The sequence below is a fragment of the Microchirus variegatus genome, assembly GCF_963457635.1.
Source record: "Microchirus variegatus genome assembly, chromosome: 22".
Lineage (NCBI taxonomy): Eukaryota > Metazoa > Chordata > Actinopteri > Pleuronectiformes > Soleidae > Microchirus > Microchirus variegatus.
This window is the reverse complement of record NC_139823.1, coordinates 7,404,897-7,431,196: the sequence shown is the minus strand read 5'-3', so window position 1 is coordinate 7,431,196 and position 26,300 is coordinate 7,404,897. Positions and strand designations below refer to the sequence as shown.

The following is a 26,300-nucleotide window of genomic DNA, read 5'->3' as shown; positions in this document are numbered from 1 at the left end:
GAAACACTCACCTGCTGTCCTTGAGAATAAACAAGATGTCATCTCTGAAGGTGTCTCTGTTCTTCTCAAGGATTCCTCGCACGTCGTAAAGAACCTAAGTCGGTAAACACAATGAAGTAAAGTAAAGGCAGTGTGTTTGTTATGAAACAGTATCCTAATATATGACATCATAGTACATGTTTATGTTAGAACTATGTGTGCATGAACTGCACAATAGGTGGAAAAAGTACTGAACTGTTCTACTCAAGTAAAAGTACCACTATTTTGATAAAATTTTACTTAAAGGTGCATTATGTAATAAATCTAAAGCAACTGGCCATAAAATCCTCCTAATATGTCACAGAGACTCAGGAATAATGTTCATATAACAAACTGAACTCACCAACAACAACAGTACAGACAAAATATTTGCATTAAAAAAAATCTTTTGCAGACTGCAAATCATGTTTATGTTTTGTAATCATGTTTTGACATGTGGCGCCACCTACCGCCGTCTACCAATCATTGCAGTCAGTAGAGTCTCAGCTGCCGAGCAACCACGGGTTGCCAGTTAGGTCAGAAAACGAAACCTAAAAGACCTCAGTATTTTGAATTTGAATGTAGTAACCGTTTTTGGCCACATTCTTACATATGGCACCTTTAAGTACAAATAAAAGTACTGGTCTAAAAATGTACTCAAGTTGAAGTAAAAAAAGTAGCTTGTTTAAAATGTACTCAGAGTAAAAGTTACTTAAGGTTGGGCTTCTTTCTTGTGTCGTGCAAAAAGGACACAAAAGAGACACAAATCTCACGTCAATTGTTTTTGATTAAAGGCAAACCTTTAAAATTAAAGTGCTGAGAAAATAAGTCAAAATGGGTCAAAATGTCACAACTTTCTCACTCACAAAAAACACACTTGAGTAAAAAAAAGATGACTGATTTTAAAAATTAGTACACAAAAAACCAACTTATTACAGTAACACGAGTATATGCAAGTCATTACTTTCCACCTCTGGTCATGTATATACTGTGACTCTGCACTACACACACTATACTATAAAATCAGAACTGGCTTATTTTATATGAGTATATATATATATATATATAGTACAGTAATACTGGCTATTGTAATGTGAAGAAAAACAAACAAAAACTGACTGACTATTAATGTGCAGCTACGTAAGTAAAAGAAGTGAAGAAATATTTATGTGTTAATCTTGTCATCATCCAAACTTGTGACATGTGTGTGTGTGTGTGTGTGTAAGTGAACAAAGACAAGGGAGGGACAGGCTTCTACAAGTACAGCCTGCAAGAGAGAGCCACTGACTTTGAGTTAATTCAGTCACCTGTTGAGTTCTTTTCAGCCCTCATCTTAGCAACACTGCATTCCTCTGCTTGTCCATTATGAAAATACACACTATAATCCGTGTGCGTGTGTATGTGTATATATATATATATATATATATGTATATGGAGAGAGAGAGAGCGAGAGAGAGGATCTATCTGAGCCATGAGATCCAAACATGATCACACATCACACAAATTACACTCCATTCCTCTCTCATTGGAAAATACTCATTGGACAAATAGCTCCTTTGTCCAAGTGGCTGTTTTGTTGACGAGGACGGTCTCGTGCTGCCACGGAGTGCAAAATGTGCACACAGTTTGAAGGCAAAACCTTATTCAGGTGGTGGGTGTCTGCACCATATACTGTATACAGTGACCATTAAACCCACAGATGCAACGATGGAAAACTCAACATTTACTTGCAGCGCTGTGTGACGGGCACACGGATAATCAAATCTCTGGGAGAATGTCACGACTCCCCCACTAAACTCACAGCACCGTTTCAGATAACAGTGGCAGCTTTCAGGGGACTCCACGAACAACTGGCTGGCCTGCGCGTCTTCTCTGAAGTCATTACCATAGACGGCCATGCCAGGGCTTGTGACTGAGCGGCCATGCTCACACTGAGGAGACCTTGTCTTAGGCAGGCTTCATAAGGCCATTCTTTATCACAGAAAATCTGTCTGCTCTACTCCCCCCCCCCCTTCACCACATCTAGTGGCTCCTGCCCCTCTCAACTCTGCACAATCATTCTTGGAAGCACTTTCCTGGTTTCTTTTTCCTATTCCATACTCTTCCGTCAGGAGTAATTGCTGTTATTGTGAAAGAAGCGGAAGCAGGGGATGACAAAGTGGACACGACTGAGTGTCTAACAACTTCATCACTGTGTGTGTGTGTGTGTGTGTGTGTGTGTGTGTGTGTGTGTGTGTGTGTGTGTGTGTGTGTGTTTTTGTGCTGTCAATTACCTCTCCAGCATAGTGCTTGATTCCAAACTGGTGGTCGGTCACTCTGGGCTTCACATAGTACACATTTGTCTGGTGAAAAAACAAAGACACCATCGAAATGTTTTAGAAAAGCCAGACATGTCCTTCTTAATTCTAAACAAATGATGAATGAAGAGAATTAGTGGCTCAGTGGGAAACTGCAGTGTCAGCAACACATCTGCAACTCGTGATTTTCACTATATAAAAAACACAGTTTATGGAGGGTTTCAATTAGATTACTCTCATGCAGAGCCTTTGTTGACTTTTGTGTTTGGTCACACAACATGGTCTCATGTTGAAAACTCAATTTATACATTTAAAAAGTAAATCAAATCAGCTGATTAATTCTTTATTCCCAGACATTGACAAAACTATATGTGGGAACATTTGCTTTGTAATTTATTCAAATTAGACATTGTTTATTATCAAACTTTTGATAAGTTTCACGTTAGATTCTTCCATAAAAAGGTGAAACAAAGCATCGCGACTCCTCCAACCATGACCTTAACACACACTCACAACATGGAGGAGTTGTAAAAGGCAGACACCTTAGGGAGAGGTCAGACAGTAACTCTTCTGTTTTTCCCAGTCAGCCACAGAAAATACCCGCTGGCTTTTCTAAGGAGACTCCTTTCACCTGCACACAATGCAGATCGGGCGCAGAGAAGGGCCGATCACATTACAATATTGTTGTGTTTGCATGTGAGGGCACTTCAGGGTGTGTACGAGCGCTGCGCAGACATTCGGCGCGGCACCGGAGGCAACAGGTGACAGGAGAAAGGTTTAACTCTTTGAGGCTTGAGTGAGTGTGAGCTTGAGTAGGTGGTGAAGGCACCACCTCCAGATGTGTAGGTGTGAGTACATGGCTCACTTTCATGACTTTGCTAGTGTCCGCCTTGGAGGAAAAGGGTGTGCGAGCACGTCTGCACACTTGCGTTCAAAAGTTTGTGGAAAATCACTTTTTTTCAATGAATATAACATTAAATTAATTAATCAGATAAACTCTACACATTGTTAATGTGGTAAACGACTATTCTAGCTGCAAACGTCTGGTTTTTAATGGAATACGCACATAGGTGTATAGAGGCCCAGTTCCAGCAACCATCTCTCCAGTGTTCTAATGGTACATTGTGTTTGCTAATCGCGTTAGAAGGCTATCGGATGATTAGAAAACCCTTGTGCAATTATGTTAGCACAGCTGAAAACAGTTTTAAGGTTCTTTGACTTAAAAGTTTGAATTATTTTGAATAAAAATCATTATTTCTAATCTTGTCAATGTCTAGACTTTATTTACTATTCATTTTGATGAATAAAAGTGTGAGTTTTAATGGGAAACAACAAAAATTGTATAGGTGACCCCAAACCTTTGAACGGTAGTGTATAAATGATGAATGTCAGTGCTGAGTGGCACTCACTGCGTGTCGGCTGTGCAGTTTCTCCAAAAGAGTATAGTCTGTGCCTTTGGGGAAGCGGCTCTCCTCATTGATAAGAGCCAACATGCCCAGTTTCTAAAGGGGAGACAGACAGACAGACAGACAGACAGACAGACAGACAGACAGAGGAGAAGAGTGAAACACATTGCAGTCATGATGGAACTAGTTATAATCCCATTGGGACACATCTGGCAGCTTTTAGTATAACAATACATTCAGGAAACAGCACAGCAATTCATCCAGTTTTCTTTTTTATCCATAAAGAGAGGGTTCACCGAGCAGGCACTGGTATTTGTCTTTAAATTCCTACATGTACATAAAGTCACACTAATTAACATCAATCATCTAATGGAGGGATACCAAGCAAAACCACTGGCTCTATTATCAATATCCAGTTGGAGAGTAGAGTATTTGCTTCCAGTACAATTTCCATGCTTGTGATTCTGACCCTGAAATTTCGCAGACGCAGACCCAACCTCTGTCGAGGCTCAGCTTTAACCACCATTATGACTACAGCGATTAAAATAACACAACATTGTCTTTATGCTTCAATTCCCCCCATACCTCTAATCGCTGACTGGTCGACATTCATGTGCACACAACATGCAAAAAGAGGCTATGTAATGACAGAGTAGGGAGATGGGGGTCAATGTAAGCACAGTGTGGCGTCTGGGTCAGCAGCATGCTTGGGCTGGCGGTTGGCGGTCTGTCCTGGTGGTGACTTTGCTCTTGGTTACCTTCTCTATGAGATCCAGACACTCTGCGTTATCCATCCAGTCTATAGCCTCCCACTGGATACCCTCCCTGCGAGGACACACAGACACGTACACACGCACTGTGTATATATAAATATAAACAAACCAGGAAGACACAATGGCTGTATTGTTCAGAATGAACATGTGATGAAATGAGCCATGTCCAGGCTGTTGATCCATTATAAAACAAATCAACTGTCTGTGAGACAGATACTGAGCTGATTCCAGAGCAGTCTGGCAGTTTGCCTGTATCACTACGAGCAGACCCATATCATGTCATCTTGAACATTCTCTGGCAAATGCAGATCCATTATTTTCAATGTATCCAGCAGCCAACGAGCCTTATCTTTACAAAGATATCCGTGCTCACCACCTTTACCTGTTGTACTCGAGCTGTTCCAGGGAGAAGATGTGCTTGTTGAAATACTCCTGGAGTTTCTCGTTGGCATAGTTGATGTTAAATTGTTCAAACCGGTTCACCTGCGGGTGAACAAGAAAAGAGACGTTGGTTCAATAGTTCATGTAAGCGTCTATGATTGTTTTGTTTCAATATTAAATGGGTTCTAATTTGACTGAAAACAAAAAAGGAAGCACCCACGAGTTTCAGCAGTGAATTTTAATGCCATTTTGTCTGGCAGAATGATGACATTGTTCTTGTACCCACCCGCCCCCCTGCGCTGCTACTGTACACAAACAAACACTCCCTCAGTCAGGTCTGATAGTATTGATTGACAGAGCCCGTTTTTTTAGATGAAGAACGCAGGATACAAATAATGTTACATTGTTTCTGTTCACAAAGAACAAACAATTCAATCCTATTATTCAACTATTATTAAACTATTAAACTATTAACTATTATTAAAGCAGCCTATGGCCTTAAGAGTTAAGAGTGATTTACGAGAATGTATGGCCTTTCTCTTTCTAAATTAAATGATGGATGGTCCAAATCTGTCTCCACAGAGCAAAAAACTGTCTATTATTGTGTTAATATGGCGTTCAAATAACATCATGTTCCAGGACAGAACACGTACACAGTTGCCTTAACAGTCAAATTAAATTCAGGTGTGTGAGCTTTCACCTCAAAGTTCTCAAAGCCAAAAATGTCCAGGATGCCGATGGACTTGAAGTTGTCGTTTCCTTTAATCTTCTGGTTGATCCTCATTATGATCCAGGAAAAACACTGAGAATAAAGCGCCATGGCGACGGAGTCTCGCGAGTCCAACGCCTGCAAAACCAAGACACGAAAATGACACAGAGTCAGACATGAATAATCGCACAGAGGAAACTTTGCAGACCCAAGAAACAGTAAATCACTAAAATGACCTCTTTAGGACCTTTTCTGGCATAAACACTGACCTTTTCAGGACCAGTGGTACTCATTAGGACCAAAACCTGGTCTTATTAAGGCAGAACCACATTTCATTCAAGGGACTGGTTAAATTTAAGGCTGAGATTTGAATTGTGTTTAGGTTAAAGTAAGGATTAGGCAGGACTCATTATGGTTGTGGTTAGGGATACAGCTATGATTAGGCTGTCCGAATGAATGAGAGTCAATGTGTCTTTAAAATGATAGCTGCATGGACCTGTATGTGTGTGTGTGTGTGTGTGTCTGTAAAACAACTTGTGGTTAGGAAACAAAGGTGTGTTGTGTCGGTGTCTGTCTGCAGTTAAGACTGTTTTCACAACAGCCAGCAGCGTCCTCTATCAGCTTCATATCTACAGAATGATTCACTACGGCAACTCAGTATTTGTCGTATTACTAGAAAATACAGTGAAAACAAAGACAAACCAAAAAAAAAAGTAAAGTAAATGTGCTTTTGAAGAGGACTACGAGACATTAAAGGTCCAGTGCGTTACATTTAACAGGTTCTACTGGCAAACATTGAAGCAAATAAGCCATTTATATGGACTTTAACGCAAGGGCTTTCTCTGTGGAGGCTGCCATGCTACACCGCTGTGTCACTACAGCAGCCCATACAAACAAATCAGCCACAGAGAGTGTAGTAGAAGATTTGTATGCGAGCGTAAACAAACAACGTCCTTTTGTAAAGACCACCGTAGTGACAAGTGTGGGAAAGAAAAGGGCGAACAGAGGAGTCCTCTGTTTGTTAAAATCTGCAGCCTCACCATTAGATGTCACTAATTCTTACACACTGGACCCTCAGTGAACTTGTGATTGTTTTGTCAACTGTGATAACTGTGAGACAGTGTGTCCCGAGGAAGCTGTAACTCTGCTGGTTTTGAGCTCCCCAAAATTTTTTTAAAATTAGAAATACATTTTAAAAAAGGTTACTTATCCTAACCAATGTTCTGCAGCTTCCATGAAGTCAGCCAGACGCCATCTGTGTTTGTACATAAAAAAGCACAAGCTCGCCAGCTTTGCTTCCTCCACGGGGCATTGTGCTCAAATTAAAAACAAAACTGGAGTGTGGCAGCGTGTATACTGTATTTGGGGCAACAATGCTCCTGGGCTTTTGAGTAATCAATCATGACCCGTCACCTCCTGCGACAAGCGGGTGTGAACAGAGGGGCTGGTGGCTCCAGGATCTCCGTCACAGGGGTGAGAAGAATGCCTGTTTGTCCAGGATTCAGGGGGGGAGGAGGCGAGAGAGCGAGACTGCGAGCGGTGGTGTGGGGGTAAGCAACTCGCTGTGAGAAGAAGCCATTCTTACCGATTCCAGGATCCAAATAATGAACTCTATTAAAGGACAAGCTGCTTCAAAGGCCGGGGCAGAGCGAGCAGCAGCGAGGGTGACATTGCAGGGCCTTTGTCTGCTCATGAAAAGCTGTCTTGTGACTTTCGTGGCCCTGTGATTATAGTAAAGGTCTGTTCTGCATATTGTCTGACATTTATACATGCGAGTAGGCCGACAGCGTGAGCTCAGTGTCGTGTGTCAGAGTTTTCTTGTGTTTAAACACATGCAGATTTTGAAGACTTTGAAAAATGCTCACATTGATTACAGGCCCACGGTGTGAAGCGCAGGGAGCGAAACACGCGAGGGTGAATTATTACACCGGCATCTTTGGGTGTCTGGCCCACGCCGCCTCCAAAGGAGAAGACTCTCGCTTCAGCCCCAGTCATTGGCTCCATTGTGCTTTTGACTCAGATCACTATCATGATGGCTTTATTGTGCCAGGAATCTGGCAGACAAAAAGCAGGAAATGGCTGGGAGTCACGCAAGGGATCTGGAGAGGCATGTGGGGGAGAGAGCGGCGGAGAAAGACTGCGTGTGTCACCGTGGCGGTGGTGGGATGGTGGTTGACAAACAGGCATGTACTGTACATGTCAGTGTTTTGACTTCTGAACAAATGCTAGCCCCTAAATCCAAGATACTACAATGAATGATGAATGTATTTGTTGGGTACCTGCTCCACGGTGAGCGGCGAGCAGATCTCCTCTCCTCTGAGGATCATGGAGCGTTGGGTCAAGACCTCTGACAGCTGAAAGCAGTCGAGGCCAAGCAGGTCACTGACGTTGCTGACCACTGAAACACACACAGACATTGGACATGCACTTAATCGACAGTTCAGGTGACTCCTATTCATGTCAAACAACAACCAAAGTGACTGTGAACCTTCACAGGCAACTCCATTCTGTTCCTCTGCTACAGTCACTGCAGTTCACTGCCTCTTTGGAAAGGAGGTCAGACACGGCGAACAAAGGAGCCTTGAGCTCATGTTACAGCCTGTTCACCGCTGTCTGCGAGTACAATGTCAATCAAACTCAGGATACTGAAAAACCGCAGAGTGGTCCAAAGTCAGAGGAGAACCACAAAGACGATCTGCTGGTTTTCTACACTGAATTCCAGTTTGAAAAACAAAGAGATAAATTTAACTGACTGTAACCGCTTGAAACCACATGTTCCATGTTTTCCAATTTCATGTCATCAAACTTTAATTAAAACATCTTACAGTTTGATGAATATCACATTTTCTCTCAAGAATAACTAAGTTAGTCTCACTAAAGAGCTCATGTGGTTAAGAAGATTGGCTCAGGACCAATTGTTGGTTTACAGTACTTTCAGTTCCAAATGACTTTCCAGTGAATTCCTCATTGGAAATACTTAACCCGCACAGAAACCATGTTATTATATTTTCTTAACCTTTCAATTTAAAGGCAAGAAAATACTAATTCATTATTGATTTAATATCAGAAACATGCAGCTATAGTCATAGTTCATCCTTTGTTAGTCGCACAATAGGGAAATGGTAATGTTATAATAACATAAAATAAAATACAGAAATATATATTATATTTTGCATCAAATTACATTGTTCTGCCTAGATGAGGCTAACACGGACGGACTCTCACTAATGATCCCTTCCTGGCCTCACCAGCTTTTGAAGTGATCTGAGCTCCACCAGCTGTCATGAACTCGATGTTTCCCATCTGGAGAACAGCAGACAGCAACTTGAACACATCTCTGATCTCCTCCTCAGTGAACTCCATCACTTTGAGCGCCTCCTGCAACACAACAGGAGTCAGACAACAGGTTTCTATAGGAAAAGTATTAACCTACTAAACCCATTCTGTATGTAGTAAATGACAGTGGGAATAAAACACAACTCCTTATATGGACAATCTAGAGGTGTGTGTTTATAGGTCACATGTTCAGGCTTTACAAAATGCGTTTTAACATCTTCTTATGTGTCGTTGAGTCAAAATTATGATTAATTTTACATTGCTTTCAGCTCAGGTGTGTTTATATAGTTGGAAATGGAGATCGCCTACAGGTTGTGCTCTATATTGCACATCCTTATAGCCTCTGTGTGTACGTTTTAACATAGTAATAGTAATGCTCTTTATTCTAAGGGTTAAAAATTGCCTCCATAGAAAACTCAGCTTCCAAAAATGCAAGATAAACTGATGATGAAGGTTATGGCGCCCTCTGGAGACGAAACACAGAGAATGCATCCCCCAAAAAAATGTGGTGTTTTCTTGTTCCTTTTTCTTTACCATCACACTGTCAAAGAGCTGCTTGTCATCCAGACTGCTGTCCTGCACGCAGCCCGACTGGCTCAGGTAGTGATACGACTCTGGATTTTCAGACAGTAAGTACATGTCTGCGAGGCAGAGAAATGAACAGACATTAAAAATGACATAAATGACTATACAAAGCAACATTCCTGACCATTTAAACCAATAGAAAGAGACACAGCTCATAGAGACACATATTTTAAAAGTAAGAACCACAAATAACCTCCATTTAATATTATTTATCATTTTAAAATATTGAAACAAAGTCTGAAGAAAACTACAAACAACAAACCTCTGTGGTCTTTGTCAGCTCCTGCTAACAGTGAGTAGAAGATGTGATAGTTTCTCTCTCCGGGATTTTGTCGAACCACGCGATTCTTGGAAAGAATGATGATGATGATGATGATTAGAATGAATGTGTCTGAAAACTTTGGCGCCACATATGAAACATTAGCGTCCTGAGTGTCTCCACACTACACAACCTTACCTTTTCCAGCAAATCTGATTACATAAAGTCAAGGACAACAGACATATTCAAAGATGGTATATAAATCAATTTACTGAATATGTGTGTGAATCGTTAAGGATACAGTCAATGATGCAGCCTCCGTGAATGTTCCCATTTTGGGAAAAGTGGAGCTGGATGAACTTCCCAAAGCGACTGGAGTTGTTGTTGTACACGGTCTTTGCGTTCCCAAACGCCTCCATGATGGGACTGAGGAGAGAGACGACAGACAATGAAGAAGTTCATATCTTTGTTTGTTTGTTTGTTCTCTGACTCTGGATTTCTTTTTAAATAATCCCATTCATTTCTTGTCTCTGCTTGCATTTTAATGCAGATAGAGATCCAGATGCAGATTTGACATGTGTTTTCTCTGCAGCACTAATAAAGGTATGCACACTAACAGTACTTCTAATTTTGTCACATTTCTTCTATTACCAGAACTTGACTTGATGAGCTCATTGTGCACAAATAAAACATCTATATCAACAAAACATTGTATGACTAAGAAATCAAACATACTAACCACACTACAGATAATGGTATGCTTTAAAAATGTACAAGACGTCAGGTGACGAAGATTGAAAATCAAACAAACGAGGAGTTGGAGGTCAGGGGTCAAAAAGAGTACCTGCTCTGGATGAGGGCCTGCTCCACCCGTGTAGTCCTCTCTGACAAAGGAGTGCCTGCTGACTTTTGACTCATCACAGAGAGAAACTTCAGCAGCAGCTTGGTGCTCTCCGTCTTCCCTGCACCACTTTCCCCGCTGAAGACACAAAATACAAAGTCAGACATAGAGAAACGGATACAGAGACACTTGGTATGTCTGGTTTTGGGGGTAACTCTTCACTTTAAATCAAATAGATCCATGAGTCCTCACCTGATGAGAACACACTGGCTGTCATGCCTCTTCCACAGGCAGCGGTAACACTCATTGGCCACAGCAAAGATATGAGGAGGCAGCTCCCCCATCTGGTGCTTGCTGTACAGTTCCACTGCAGTGCTGTCGTAAAGTCCTGTTATCCGTTTATATGGATTCACTGCTGCTAGGATCGAACCTATGTTAGTCTATTGGAAAAGGAGAGGATGGGAAAAAAGAAGACACAACATGATTAGTCTGTAATATTCTTAAACATCTACATCTATGTGGCCTAGTTCTGACTAAGGACAGTTGTTATTTTAGGATCTGGTCCTCCTGCTCGGGCAATGCGCTTTGGGAGAAAATGTGCCTCACAAAAGTGTGTTTGTGGGTCATCGTACTATTCTGTGATGCTATGATGAAACAAAAAGGGATGAGATTTAGGATATAGGGTTTCCAAAAACAAAGTTACCACGCGTCTGTGGGCAATGATTATTTTTAATAAAGTCTAGATAGAGTTTCATGGAAATCCCAGTGGAATTCTATAATGAAAACAATCCTGTGTCACAACAAACATATCTCATATTTTGCGTTCCTGAAGGGGGAAATGCATTCTGTATTGCGTCTAGTGATAATAATCATTTCCCACAAATATGTCCTCTGACAACATCCCGCTGCAATTTTGTACATACACACTTACACATTTGCACATTCCAGTTCCCAGAAACAAGATGCCAGGTACTGTACATGAACGTGAGATGGTGTAAATGCACCAATGCCTTACATAGATGCTGTCTTTCTGGTAGCGCAGGAAAAGGTTGTGCATGATGGCAGCTTCGTGCAGCTCTGCCAGTGTCGACATGTCCTCCACTCCGTGGACGCTGCTGGGGTGCATGGCGTACACCGTCTCTCTGTTTAGCTCCGCCCTCTGCAGGTAAATCACCTGCAACAACATACAGTTTACGGTTAGAATAAATTGGACTATGTTGTTAACCAATTTCAGAACACTGTTGTTAATGTGAACTGCACAGTGAGCAGCAGACTCCTAGAGGCCTCAGGCTTCAAACAGCACTTCAAGCAGGTAGACGAGCTTACACAGACGTGAATCCCACTGCTGGCACAACAACACCAGTGTCTCCACTGTGACCACATCACATGAATGCACCACCGACAGAAGGCAGATTCAGGAGAAGATACAGGAATCATCGAGGTTGAAATAACAAGACTGAATCCCCGACGAGTGCCTGTTTGTGCAAACCCGTGTCTGATGCATGTCTGGACTTCTCAAACGGATGCAACGAGGCCAATTATCTGCTATGTTTAAGTCAGTGTGATGACAGGAGATGTCCTTGTTTGTAAAATGGAGGTGAAATTATTGAAAATACCTCTCAACACCCCACACACAGACACACACAATTACTCTGCCCATTAAGTGTTTGATGTGTGAGATTTAGGGATTTTACCCGATGTAAGTTCTTGGCCAAACAAAACTAGCACAAAGAACAATCTATATTTATCACATTTCAAGCTGTTTTCGCAAATTGCATTATCTTTTCCAGAGGGTTTAAGTTGAAATGGATGTGTTAAGAGTTAGATGATGAAGATAAACAATGCACCAGTGTCTCTCTTTGCGTGAAAGAGGGAAAAACACACAGAGAGACAGACTCTCTGGCTATCGCAGCTCTAATGGACGAGGCGCAAGATAAAAGAACGGGCTTCAGAACAACAACTGTCGGTCACTTGATGGGAAACAGTGTTTTAGATCAATACTGATGGAAGAGGGGCCGGGGCTGTGGTGTCCCACTGCATTACTGCTGGCCCCTTTGGGGCATATTTGGGTTTCAGACATTCGCCGAGTCAGCACAGCGGGGGCTTCTGGGACTCTGTGGGATCTGCTCACTGAGCGACATGGAGACGATGCTTTGAAAGGGTTGAAAGTCGATTCATTTCAGGTAAAATCAATGAATTTAAGGCATCAATATCTGTTTTTTATTCTTATTGGACAAATAGTGTTCTTAAATGCAAGAAGTGCAGTTGAAATGCAACACTGACATGATCATTCTCTCTGGGCTCGCACTTACACATAGTCGTCTCTGACTGATTGTTAATATGGAGTTATTGATTAGCACGGCTTTAACAAAGTCAGCGGCCTCACAAGAAAACCTCAAGACCTTCTATTAGTGTCTCTGATGTCACATGAGGGACACTTTGGTGCTGATGTTAACATCCAGAGGAAACGTACAGCTGCGTGAAGATAACACATGACTGATCCATTATGTTATAATGCACACGTGTCTCACGCTGTGCATTAATGCTCTGAAAAAGATTGCATTGTTGAGAGGCGAATCGTTACATTATTAAACTGTATGTATGTGTGTGTGTGTGTGTGTGTGTGTGTGTGTGTGTGTGTGTGTGTGTGTGTGTGTGTGTGTGTGTGAGTGACATTGATATCAGGAAGCTTTTAACTGATACTGTAAAAATGTGAAGAGAAAAAAAAAGCTCATTGAGATGTTGTGGTAGTGGTTAGCACTCAACCTGGTCCTTTCTGCAAGAAGTTTGCATGTTCTCCATGTGTGTGCGTGGGTTTTATACAGGACCTCAGGTTTCCTCCCACAGTCTAAATACATGCAGATTTGGGGATTGGGCAAATTGACTGTAGGTGTGAGTAAATACTAAAGGTTCTAACAATCTGTCCAGGTCGTACCCCACCTTTCGCCCTATGTCAGCTGGGATTGGCACCAGTGGCCCCCATGACCCTCATATGGAAGATAAAGTGGTAGAGGATGAGAGAGAGATTATCGGCCAGGCCGATTACCGGCATTTTGGCGCATATCAACGCATATCGGCATCGGCCTTTTTTTTTATCAATTTATTTATTTATTTGTTCAAGTTTTCATTTAACTTTATAAGACATACTGTTAAATTGTCTTATAAATATATTGTCTATCATCTAAGATAACAAAAAACACCTTCAACATGTCATGTTAGCAAATCAGAAAATCATTTTTTACCGTAAATGAATTATCGACCTCCTTGACTAACAATAATCAGTATCGGCCCAGAAAATAAACAATATCGGTCTATCTCTACTTGATTTGGGAAATAATTTTAAGTAAAAGTTCTGTTCAATATTTACTGTATTCATAAATTTAGCCCATAAGTCCAAGCCTTAAATATTTTTTATTTTTTTTAATTGGTAAGGAACATAAAACAATTATCACAAAAATTGTAATAAATTGCAGCCTTTATGATTTGCTGTTTCACGTTTCAGACAATTAACTGTTACCCTGCAGTCAGTGTGTGTCAAAGGATACTTAAAAAAAAAACAAAGGGCGTATGCTGAGACAAACGCAGAATAACAATGCAGTCATCAGTGATACAATATTTCTTGGTATTAAAGTGGACGGGGCAATTTCTTTGGGGAGAAGAGCAGCACGTGCAGTGATGTCATCCCTTAAGCAGAAGCTGGAAGATTTACAGACGTCCAGATGTCCCGAAACATTTGTCAATTTTCACCACACCCGCTCTTCACCGGGCAAAGCCTAACAGACTAATCATTTAAACACTTGTTTTACATCCTCAATCAGCAGCATTATCGTTTCCTGTTCAATTACATCAGTCACTCATGTGACATGACACCCGAGCACAGCATTGTGGTTGATTTTGATGAAATATATTTAACATAAAATGTTTTTTTCCCCGTCTCATATTACAGGAATGTTCAATCCTTCCTTCTGCCTTTCATTAAATAAATAAATAAATAAATAAATAAACAGGAATGTGCTGCAAAAAAAAGAGGAAATATAAGCCTCCCTCACTCTGACTCTCTGACACTGAGTGAGATAGACCCAGTCAAATAAACCTCAAAGATCTGGGATACGTCTCTCTGTGCGAGTGTTGCATTCTTCACATTCTCCAAGCACAAGTTCAAAGTTGCACTGACGTGGGAATCTAAGATTAAAAAAAAGAAGATAACAAATACATAACAGAGGCTGCAATACGAGATTAAATTCTCAATTTCAGCCCAGGTTACACAGAAGGAAAAAAAATATGTTAGCCGACACACAAAATGTGTCACTGATGATGTAGGAGAGGGTTTTCTATGTCTGTGTTTGTTATTGTGTGATCTTTGATTTCATCTTCTTTACATAATTTAGCGTTCAGATTTCAGAGAAGCAGCCTGAGGGACTTTTTCATGCCTAAACCATCAGATAATGCTCTGAAGGGAAAACTGAGCGGGAGTTTCCAGCATCAAAAGAGGGGTTTCACATTCTTCTGCTTTGCCCCCAGTGAAGTCTTTTATTGTTCGGCATTTCATTCCTGTGAGATACGTCACAAAGCTTTGTCCTCATAATCAATGCACTTCACATTAAAACTTATTTCATCTCTCCATGAGTTTGTTTCCAGATAATCTACTTACTAAACAATGTCCTATAGACAAAAGGAAGCTAAGAGGGAACATGAGAGCTGAAGAGGTGGAGCTGCAGACTAATAACACTTTGTGTTTCCATTACAAACTCCATGAAGTGCATTAATAAAACTCCATAAATGTCCATTATGGTAAATGGTCTATATTTATATGGTGCTTTTTTGTCTCCATGACCACTCAAAGCTGCTGATTTAAGCGCAGGATTTCTATTTCTATTTCTATTCTTATTAACCTACAACTTCCAAAAGACAAATTACATTTATATTTGTGCAGTTTGCCATCATCCATCAGGTCTAAAATCGAATTTAACACGGGCTCTTGTTGGTATTAATTAATACAGTGACGAATAACTATTGATTTCCTTCTTAATTTCAGTGCGTGCCAGACAATAATCAGTGTCTGTTTCACGTGGGGATGCAGCATCATTGTCAGTGTCGAATAAACGAGCGGCGCAACGACAAAGTTCCACGTACAACGAACCATGTGATTGATTATTGAAAATGTTCACTGCACAAATCAATCGTGTCCAAACAAAGCCTGTTGTTGACACGAGGGCAGTATTGCACTGCTGGTCATGAGGCTGCACACAAAAGAGAGAACGCAACGTACGATTTACAATGTTCTTATTGAGCGTAAAGCAACACAACGCTGTACAGCAAGCAGACTAGTGATTGTGCATGCAGTATTTTACACAAAGAGACATTTTTAAAATAATATACAATGGGCTAATTCAGTGTAATAATATATATCCAGCACACTTTGATTATTGTATTGTCCGTAAACTTTTGTTCTGATTGCTGCTTTTCTGAGTCTAATGTGACATTAAACTGAATATGTTCAAGTCTTTTTCATCAGTAACAAATAAAATAAGTGAAGAAGGTCTATGAAGTGATGAGTAATGAGAAATGAGTAATGCTAATTAATCAAATGTTGATTTTTCTTGTGCTTTGCCTACACAGAAACACTCCTTCATTTCCCCCTGAACACAAACCACACCCCACTGCTGCTTTGTTCCACCAGCTCTACTGAATATTCACGTGGAGGCGGAGTCAGAGCTCGGCATGTGTCTGGATTTATGTCACATTGCCACACATAATATACCATATTCTCAAAATAGGCACATGTGTAGATGAGAAGTCACTGGCCTGTGGCCCATAAATATAGTCTTGTTCATTATGGTCTGTGCCTCTCTCTTTCTCTATTTTTATTCTGATTGACCCTCTCTCTGTCTCTCTGTCATACAGTGAATCCATCTGCTGAGAGGGGATCTCACCCAGACCCCAGGGATTTAGGGAGGGGGTTAGAGGCCTAACAATGGTGAAAACTGTCAAAAAAAAACATAATAAGGTAGAGATTTACATTTACATGACACCATTGCCTGTGAAACAACAAAAAACACCTAAAAAATATTGTTTACTACACAATGAGACACTTGATGTTTGCGTGAGTGTGAGAGTTCCTTCTGCGATCACGCTCATGAACGCACATCAGGCTCACATAATGGCTCCTTTGACTAATAATACAGAAAACACTGGAGCAGCTATTTTAAACCTCAGAGCCTGTGCATGTGGCCACAGGCTCTGTGGAACAACTGAGGAGAAGTCTCGTCTACTTTCACATCGGGGCTAACGACAGCTTGTTGACACCGTTTGTTCACCTCAAAGGATTAAACAATGAGCTTTATGTACTGTGGAGTGTGTGTGTGGTATCAACACCTTGTGGACTAACACATCATAACTGAACATGGTTTCATTGTTCAGTTATGATGACATCACCAGCAGCAGCTATTTAATTCAGGTGACACAACAGCGCCTCATCCTGTTTTTCTTTGTATGTCCACCCGTCTACACACTTACTGTTAATCCAGCTGGTGCCATCTGGCACACACACACACACACACACACACACACACACATGCATTGAAGCACACAAAGCCACAGCGTATCTCTGTGCTTCAGTGTGTGCTCCATCTTCAGGGCACTCTCAGGCCTTTGTGGTACAGCAGGGGGATGAGACAGTAATAAATGCTGATGTGATGATTGATGCGACCGCAGACGACTCGGCCTGTTAAAGCCGACATGCACTCAAATCTGCACCTTTTGTGCAAGCGCTGGAGCAACGGGTAACAGTATATCCCGCTCGCCTGAAGGGAAAATGTTGCGAGGGCAAAGATAAAGTGACAAACAAACTCACATGTAATAAACTATGACAGAGTTCACACAGTGTGTAATCCAGGACCCAGCAGCACAGTCATAGCAGGTCAAACCATCGAGCCTAAATGTGGAGAGGGTCTGTTTCTCCGTTTCACATTCCTGTCATTCTGGCTTCACAGTCTTAACTGAGAGGCCTGATCATGACATCCTGAGCACATATGACACATGTGAAGATCAGATAAGCGCACAGACCGAGAGCAGCAACCTGTGGTATTCTGTGAAATAGTAACCCCCCCCCCCATTCCTCTTCTGACAACACATGGTTCACATCTCACACTGCAAAGAATCACCACTGACAATTAAAGAAGCATCATTAAAAAAAAAATGCAGAAGAGGAAACACATGATAGGATGATAGCTGAATACACGCTCTTTACCCTTTGGACATAATCAGTCCTTGGACCAGAATCTTTATAGAAAACCTACAGTTTTAAATGTAAAGCCTGGGAAGTGGGACAAAAGTAGTAATTAGCCACCAGGGGGCAGGTTGCAAAAATAACTCCATTGGAATGGATGTCTATGGGAAAATGTGCTGTGAACATCTTCCTGACAAGTTCATGGCCTCCATCACAAGTTTCAGCTCTTCGTTAGTAACATGTGATGTAGATTTTTATAAATTATATTCCCATTTAAAAGAAAATAGATGATAAATGATGGCACATGAGTGGAAACCGTGTGACTGACAGTCTGTACCGCATGGATGGAAGGTGTCTGGTGACATCTGTGAACATCCTGTTTCAAAAACGTGACATGGTGCCGGTCAAATTGCAATCTCACAAGTTTATGTTATTTAGACATGTTTTTATTTGCATTGTATTTGTTAACTTTGGATGAGGGATGATCATAAACAAAAATCATGGGGTTTGCTCAAAATAAAAGCATTAGAATCCAAATTTTTTTTAACTCTCTTTACTATTACGTTGTTTTTAGAAGATCAATTGCCACCTCTTTCTCTCTCTTGCACTCTCTTTCTTTCAAACAGGATTTCCTCCAGACACAAACACCACCATGCACTGCCACTGAGATAAGCTCAGGCCGATGACTTACATGCCTCGTCACTCTATAAGGAGCCCATTCCTGTCATTCTTAGCTCTATTACAAAAGGTGTTGATCCCACTGCTGAGTGCTGGGATGAAATGCACGCGTGCAGACAATTAACTCACTCATATGCAACACAATGCAGTCTGGACTAATCCCCTCTCACTCAATGTGTATACAAATGCTCTTACTGATGCAAAACAACCTTACGACTCGACATATTGGACAACAACTTCCATCAAACTCCCTGGACGTCACTTTTCAAACTGGAAGTCCACTTTTATATCAATCACAGCCTGGGAAGTATTTGTTCTTCAGTTCAATGAGTTTATATGTGCTTTGGATTCACAAAGCATTCCCTTAGCTTCAGGGCAGACTTGAAAAATGTACGTGCTGTATGAATCCTTTAGAGCAAAGAGAAATGATTCACGCTGCAGACACAGCCCACACATGATGGTTTGGAGCTGTTTTAATGGTTCCAGTGCATAAAATGTAGGTAAAATTAATTTTATTTGGCAGAAATAACCCAGAATTAACCATTTTATATTTATATCAGGAGCTGGGTCAGCTCTGTGGAAGCCACCAGGTTGGTCCACCATGTTTTTACAACAGCCCACAATGGACAAAATAAACATCTTTTGAGTTTTGATGGTGTCTGAAGGCTACAAAGGTTCTACCCGACACTTGAAGGGCATGGGTGAGGTGAGGAATATTCAGCCGCAACCTTTAAAATACTGTCAATTATCATTGGCACCAGACCTATTCTTACCTTCCCGTAGTCGGTGGTGAGAACCAGGGATGAATCATCGCATGAGCTGACGGTGGAGGGGAGGAGCTGCTCTTTGTGTCTCAGCCAGACACGGGCCCCCTGCAACACAATAACAACGTTAGCATCTGGAATCAGGAATTCAGTGTGTTAGATATCACAAGGTGCAATGGGACATTTGAGAAGACATTAGGCTGAGGAATCATATGTATAGCTCATGAAAGGAGGGAAAAGGTCAAACATATATGTATAGTTATATTTAGACAAAGTATATGAGATTGAGAAAAAAAGAGTGCAGAGACTCATTTTTTCCATTTCCCCCACTCTCTGCTCAGTGCTGTTTGCCACATAGCTACTCCCTCACCACACCAGATTGGCACAGTTATCCTCTTATTAAGCTGTCGTTGACTTTTGGTGGAGAGGAGCCGTTTGCCTGGCCTGCGAGCTCAGGGTGTGTCAGAGACTAAAGCTACCACTCACAGTCATGCACACTCAGTAAAACTGTCAGAAAAAAGCTTTCAGCTGTCTTTGACTGTGGGGGTTAATTAACCCCACAAAGGAGAAGAATATGGAGCCAAATGACTGTTTCCCACTTTAGCAAATCAATCAATACAAATGTTTCTCTGGCCACAGTTCTTTCTCCTTCGCTGCTCATTTCAAAAACCACAGCACACGTCTCATCGTTTTAACAGTGCAGCGCTGAGGCCGACACAGACGGCCTGGTCTCCTGTGTTTGTGTATCCGTGTTAAGTCACTGACCTTCCCAGACGTGTGTTTGTTAGCAGCTCAGCAACCAGGAGCAATAACAGGAATCTCAGGGTTATTGGCCAGACAGAGCGTCATATCCTAATCCTTACAAGTTACATTTATAGAAGACAAGCGTGCGCCCGTGCAGTCTGAACTGTAGATATTGCATTGTATGTGTGACTTAGTTCAGATTTCTCCAGGTTAAAATATTATTTACAATTAAATAAAACATGTGTTTCAGTATTTCCTTTAAAGGGACATTTTATATTTTGCAAAGTTAGCATATTAAAGGGTTGTTTCAACCATTTTTTAATTTATTTTATCCTAGATCTTTTACTCATAGAACGTTAAAGAAACACAGTAAAAAGCAGTGAAGGGCTTTTATTTTCTTTGAAGAAAGTGATTTTAACGTCTACTTTTTGTTAATTTTATTTAATTTTTTCAGTCCCAACATTGACATGTATCTCAGAACCGCCAAAGTGGCAATCGATGTGATGAGAGAAAACATGAAGGGGGGAAAAAAAGGGAATTGTGTGACCAACAGAGCATATAAAAGTGACGCGATCAATATGAGAGAATTTCACTACGAAACTGTATACAAGGTCACCACTTCCAGACATCAATCCTCATTAACTATTAACAAGAGACCGCACACACACACACACACAAAGCCTAAATTTGTTTGCCCCCAGGGTCAGGACAAAGATCAAGATGCTTTTGTTTAATGCACTCAGTGTTTATGTGAAGTCACAGCGGGAATCGGTCCAACATGAAGAATTATTCTCAAGACGTTTAATGATGTTGCTCAGAGAGGCGACTGCTCTTAAGTCTTTTATTTTGCGATTCAGTCCTCCTTATTGAACTAAGGGTCACTCAGCTCGACCAGCAGTCTGAAAACCTCTCTCTCTTCTCTTTCAGCTAATGGAGCGCAGCTAAATGCGGCTCGCTCAAATCACAGGGGAGAGCAGTGAGTGGGATAAAGGGGTCGTGTAAATTAGGAGGAGGCTGAGTGTGTGTGTGTGTGTGTGTGTGTGTGTGCTGCAGTCATCTGATAATTCCCTCCTCCTTTTGTTTGGAAAAAGAAGAGGAAGACAAACAGAAACATCAGGACGCAGGTATTGCTGTAATGCCGTGGCCTCATATTGACACAGTTTCCGTATAACATGGCGACTTCCACTTGTCTGCTTGGCACCAGCTGGCATGCATGGCCCATTCAAGAGAAAGCCGCTTCACATGAGTTCGCTGAAATCCCGTGAAAGAAATGAATGGCGCTCACTCTGTAGATTTTAAGAGGATCAGTTGTTGTTATGTAACTGGAAATCACAGACGCTGGGATTCAGCAGAATCCTGCTGACAGGCATCACTCCATCCTGTAGAGTCCTTTGTGCTCATGCAGTATGAACTGTTACACAGAAGAAGATGGTCGGCACTGGGATGGTACACGATAGTGTGTGCTTCCATGCCAGATTGCAGTATTTCTTCAGTTTAACAACTCGTGTATGAGTATGTGTGACATCCATTCCATTCCAAAGCATATTAGGGAACTACAGTGGAATTCTCATGCCCAATAAACACAACATTCATGCTCTGGGTTGTTTTTTTCCATTCAGGCTGCCGTAGAAAAATGATGGCACAAGATGGCGGTCTCCATAAAGCAAGGCCCTTACCTGTACCTGACATGTAAATGATTTATTCTAAGGCAAAAAAAATATCAAAGTTAGTATACACTTTTACAAACATACAGTGTATACCCATTTATATACAAGCTATAAACAAAGTACCCATATACTTATGGCTAATATATTTAATTTCTGCCAATAAACCCTTCTAAGTGTTATATACTGTTCCCATCAGACATTTTCACGATTAAACCAATAAAAGGAAAGCTTTCCAAAATCGTAAAATTGGTAAACTGAATGAGTCAGTAGTATATGGCAAACCCACGAGACAGAAACAAAGTGGTCCATAAAGATGCTAATGCTACCCTGGCTTTGCTGCATGAGCATCTGTGCAGCGACTAGCTCTCTGGAAAACTGCCCACCAGGCACTATAATTAAAATCAGCCACATGAGCACCAGACCGATACTGTGCAAATGAGTCAGATCAGACCTTTTTTTTAGCATTATGGTTTCTGTTAATCGTCAGATATTAACATTCAAGTATCTGTGCAAAGAGGATATAACATTAAAGGCCTTAGTTTTTTGGTGACTAAAAGCCAATATCAGATCTTTTGAGTGTGTGTATGTGTGTCTAAAGCCAGAGGGTACAAAAGTCAGCATGTATTGTTTGGGCAACAGATGGTCTCACTAAAACTCCTCCCTCTTGTCCCCTCCATCTTCAGGAGTTTCGTCACTGAGTCAGGACAAAGGCACCCACCTCAGACTGAGAGCTCAGAAGTTAACCAGGCAGAAACATCCCAAACAAAAGCCAGCTGGGACGCAAAGGGGACATCATGGACATTGGCTTGTGTCAAGTCCCCCAGACTTGAATCACCTGCTTTTGGTGTAACTGACCACTCCAAATAAACTAGAACATGTGCACTTTTCAAACAGGGGTCAATGGAAAGAACAGTGTTTGTTTTGGTAACATGACCTCTCAGGCTCAGGATAATTTTAACGCTTCTTGATGCATACGTGTACCACTGCTGAGGCAGAACTGACTAACAATGGTGACCCGATCCACCAAAATAGGCCTGCACGGCAACGTTCCATCATGCCTTCTGACACAGAAACCACACAGGCCGAATGATGTTGAAGTCTTGAGTTTCTGCAGCTTGTATAATGACATACAGCTCAGAGATTTGCTAATGAGTGAGCCTTAAATATTTAAGGGCATACATAGTACAAGGTGCCAAGGCTCTTTCTCTGCTGTCTGGCATGGCATGAGCCCAGGCGGTATCAGGTGATCGCATCAGCCTGAACAAAAGAGAGCTCATTAACTCAGCCTGACTTGGACACAGCTGAACAATCAGATATTATAAGCTAATTTCTAGGATCATAGTGTAGATTCAGGCCATGACAGGACCTTTGCCCGGATAAAGAATGAATTCATTCAGCTGGACAAGCATCTCAGCTGTTGAGAAGTGTTCCAAAACACTTCTCCTTTTCCGGTTCAGCCTCTTTTGTTATTTTTTTACAACAAATATCAGCATTATCATAACAATAGAAAGGCATAAGGCCAAGTCACTAAGCCTCAACGACCCCACTCAGTGTGTCTGGACAGATGTGCCCGGCTGGATGACCTGCATTTAACAAGGTCAAACGGCATATTGGCACTCGCTTTCATCTTCCAGGTTGTTTTTAATTATAATTAAAGCTCACATTGTGAGTGGTCCTGTTGCACATATATGTTAGTTATGGAGGTCTATTTACATACATTTGTTTTTTATGGTCAAAAACCTCCATGTTGCTGTAAACGAGCTGATAGAAATCTGTCTTTTCTGACGCTGTTCTGAGCCGCGATATTTCAGACATAAATCTCACACCCAGAAGACAGAGTGTGTTGTGATTGGCCAGCCAGCGTAGAGCCTTCCCAACTGTCTTGTGATTGGCCAATACCCGGAAGTGACATATTCAGCACGCCCGCTCCACCCTCTGGAACGGTGGATGCACTGCTACTCATTATCAAAACATTGTTTTAACAATGTTTAAAAATAGCTTTCTTCACGACTCCCCGCCGCAGTCCCTTTTTACGACTTTGACCCGGAGTCAGAAGACACTGTCGCTCGTGAAACACCTCCACAACGGACGTTATTCTACTTCTGTGGTTCAATGTACGCAACCGGATGTGCCCGGACTAGTGCCCGGAGCAGGAGGATCTGCTGTTCAGGAGAACCGCTGTTTACGTAACCCGACCGGGTTTTTTCAGAGATCTCGCTGAGCCAGAGATTACAATAAAACACAGCGTTCTCAGCAGTGGCTGAACTGTTTGTTTTGAAACTTCAGGGCTTCATAAACAAGGTAATGACGCAGATACACACTAAAAACAGCGTTAAATGGAACTTCCGGTCTAGGTCCGCTTTAAGTCTGTTTTAGTCTATTCTGTCAAGGTATGTTCTAATTTCTTTAACTTGCGTGGCAATGAGCACAAACACAAAGAAGATACACATGTTGTTTTGATAGCTCTAAAGTAGCAACATGTCCGAGACAGAATAAAGGCCACTTTGTCCCATTTTCCAGATAATTTGGTCTTACACTGGATAATTATGGGTCCAATGAAGCCAGCTAGATTCGAAGGCAGCAAACAATAAATAAATGTATTGGTTTGTGTAGAAAAAAAAACAGGGGAACCTCTGCCAAAATCAGGGATTGTGACCAAAATCCTCTGAAGGCTGAGTGAGAGAAAATGAGAAGGAATATGCCAAGTAGCTGGTGCAATTAAAAAAAAAAGTGGATTGAGTCAGGAGGAGAATCTGGGCAAAAGTCCCACTGGTTCTTTGGCCACAAGATTTGCACTGGTGCAGAAGCTCAATACATCCTACAAACAACACAGACCTCAGCTGAAATGTACTTGGTTTTTGTCAGGGAAACTGAGACGTTTCTTTAAATATGAAAACAAAAAGTGGTTTACTGATTTTAAATGTTGTGAATGCTCCACAAGCCCCAGTCAAGGGTTAAGTTTCATTCTCCACAGAACATTCAGCAGTGGTTGCTGAGGGAAAGGAAAAGTGTTTCACTCGCTTACTTGTGCAGATTTTCCAAAGGTTCAGCCTTTCATACGTCACACTTTTATTCTCGTCTTATTACTGAGCACGGTGAAGATTAAAGAATAAAAATAAAAACTCACACACGTTCAATACAAATGCACCTCTGCATGTGTCTTTTACATGTTTCTTTGTTTCCTCTCTAAGAATCATGTCTGCCTGCTGCACACGGCGCTGTCAGTGCCCAAAGCCAGCATGAGGTGAGGGTGGGGAGGGAGGGGTCAGGGTGGGGCGACGGAGGCGAGTAATCAGATGATTAAAAGCAACCTCTAGCATCTGTGCTGGAAGACTTATGAATTAATGATTAAGGGAGCAGCTGATCAGAAATTAGCTAATGCAGGAGGAGGAGGAGGAGGAGTCCCAAAGGGAACAGGATTTCCCCCCACTCCCTGCGAGAGGAGGGTGATATCGGGGGCTTCTTGACTTTAAGGAACTGAATGAACCTCCAACAGAGGACGAGATAAACACAGCAGCAGCCTGACGCTGCAGCCTCATCAGTGAAGGAACCTCAGTAACTCACAGATATCATGGATTATGTTCGGATTCTAAATGATTGGGTTATTATGAAACTGTGTCACTGAGTTAATAGAAATGGAGCCACATGCAGCACAGCAGCAGTTTGTAACATCACTTCCCCTTAAGCTACTTTTATTAAAGCTACGTTGTTTGAACAGAGCTAATATTATTTGTAGGTCGTGTCCTTCGTCCTGCTCTGTCAAGCAATAATATCAGACCGTTTGTGGCCATCTCGCTTTACTAGTACAGCATGGGTGTTGCTTTTGCCTCCATCTGTCTCGCTATAAAACTAATAAGTTCCTGTGAGCAGCACAGGAATGCTCCTGGGCAAGGCAAAATTGAAATACCGCTATACTGAGAAACACAGAAAGGGAGTGCGTGTGGAAAGCTGATAAGCATAATCTGTATTGTATGAACTCATCGGACAGTGGTTGACATTTTGTTTATATTTAAAGTTACGCACTGCACTTGAGATACTAAATGGAAAAAAAACTGAGTCACAACATATGCTCTTGCAAGTACAGAGAGTGTGACTGGCTTATGTGCCGGTGCAGGAGTGTGTTCTCTTTGGTTCTTAGATGCCACTAATCTGCTAATGAGCACGTTGAAAAGAGTTAGCTTCACAAATTAATTCTTCACAACAGAAAAAGGAAAAGAACACTTGACACTTTGCTCCACATGCTCCTGGCACAGGCTCCTGATTTACATCCTCATCCTGTCTGAATATCTTTTCCATCCCCCCTCCTCTTGAACAGATGAGAGCATAAGCTGAGCACGATCCTGTGCCCAGACAGTTTTCTTAACAACAGAGCATGCATGCTGCAGCATGGGATGGACCCTACTGTCTTGTGTGTTATACAGTTGGTGCTACAATTGTGGAAATCGGTTCAAATAAGGTCAAATTCAAGCATTTTCTAGGTCAATTTTCTTTTTTTAAGCACATATGAGCTCAAAATGGTATGGTGATATAAAAAAACAAAATCATGATTTATTATAGTCACACTCTCTGGTATATTTTATTTTTATTTAAGAAAGTGGAGATGGAACAATATTT

At 41.5% G+C, this 26,300-nt stretch overlaps 1 protein-coding gene across 1 annotated transcript in view; it reads right to left on the bottom strand.

Annotated features, from left to right (window-relative positions):
* The window catches only part of myo10l3 (myosin X, like 3), a gene marked incomplete at its 5' end in the record, with an annotated part of 50,505 nt that overhangs the window by 16,838 nt on the left and 7,367 nt on the right, over positions 1-26,300 (bottom strand). Inside the window, 16 exons of the mRNA XM_083908448.1 lie at positions 12-94; positions 2,292-2,360; positions 3,725-3,817; positions 4,480-4,546; positions 4,877-4,977; positions 5,576-5,722; positions 7,864-7,982; positions 8,833-8,962; positions 9,455-9,561; positions 9,768-9,852; positions 9,963-9,976; positions 10,066-10,190; positions 10,609-10,743; positions 10,858-11,045; positions 11,621-11,779; positions 19,285-19,383. Of these exons, the coding sequence (XP_083764574.1) occupies positions 12-94; positions 2,292-2,360; positions 3,725-3,817; positions 4,480-4,546; positions 4,877-4,977; positions 5,576-5,722; positions 7,864-7,982; positions 8,833-8,962; positions 9,455-9,561; positions 9,768-9,852; positions 9,963-9,976; positions 10,066-10,190; positions 10,609-10,743; positions 10,858-11,045; positions 11,621-11,779; positions 19,285-19,383 (1,721 nt within the window). The remainder of the gene's footprint in view (positions 1-11; positions 95-2,291; positions 2,361-3,724; positions 3,818-4,479; positions 4,547-4,876; positions 4,978-5,575; positions 5,723-7,863; positions 7,983-8,832; positions 8,963-9,454; positions 9,562-9,767; positions 9,853-9,962; positions 9,977-10,065; positions 10,191-10,608; positions 10,744-10,857; positions 11,046-11,620; positions 11,780-19,284; positions 19,384-26,300) is intronic.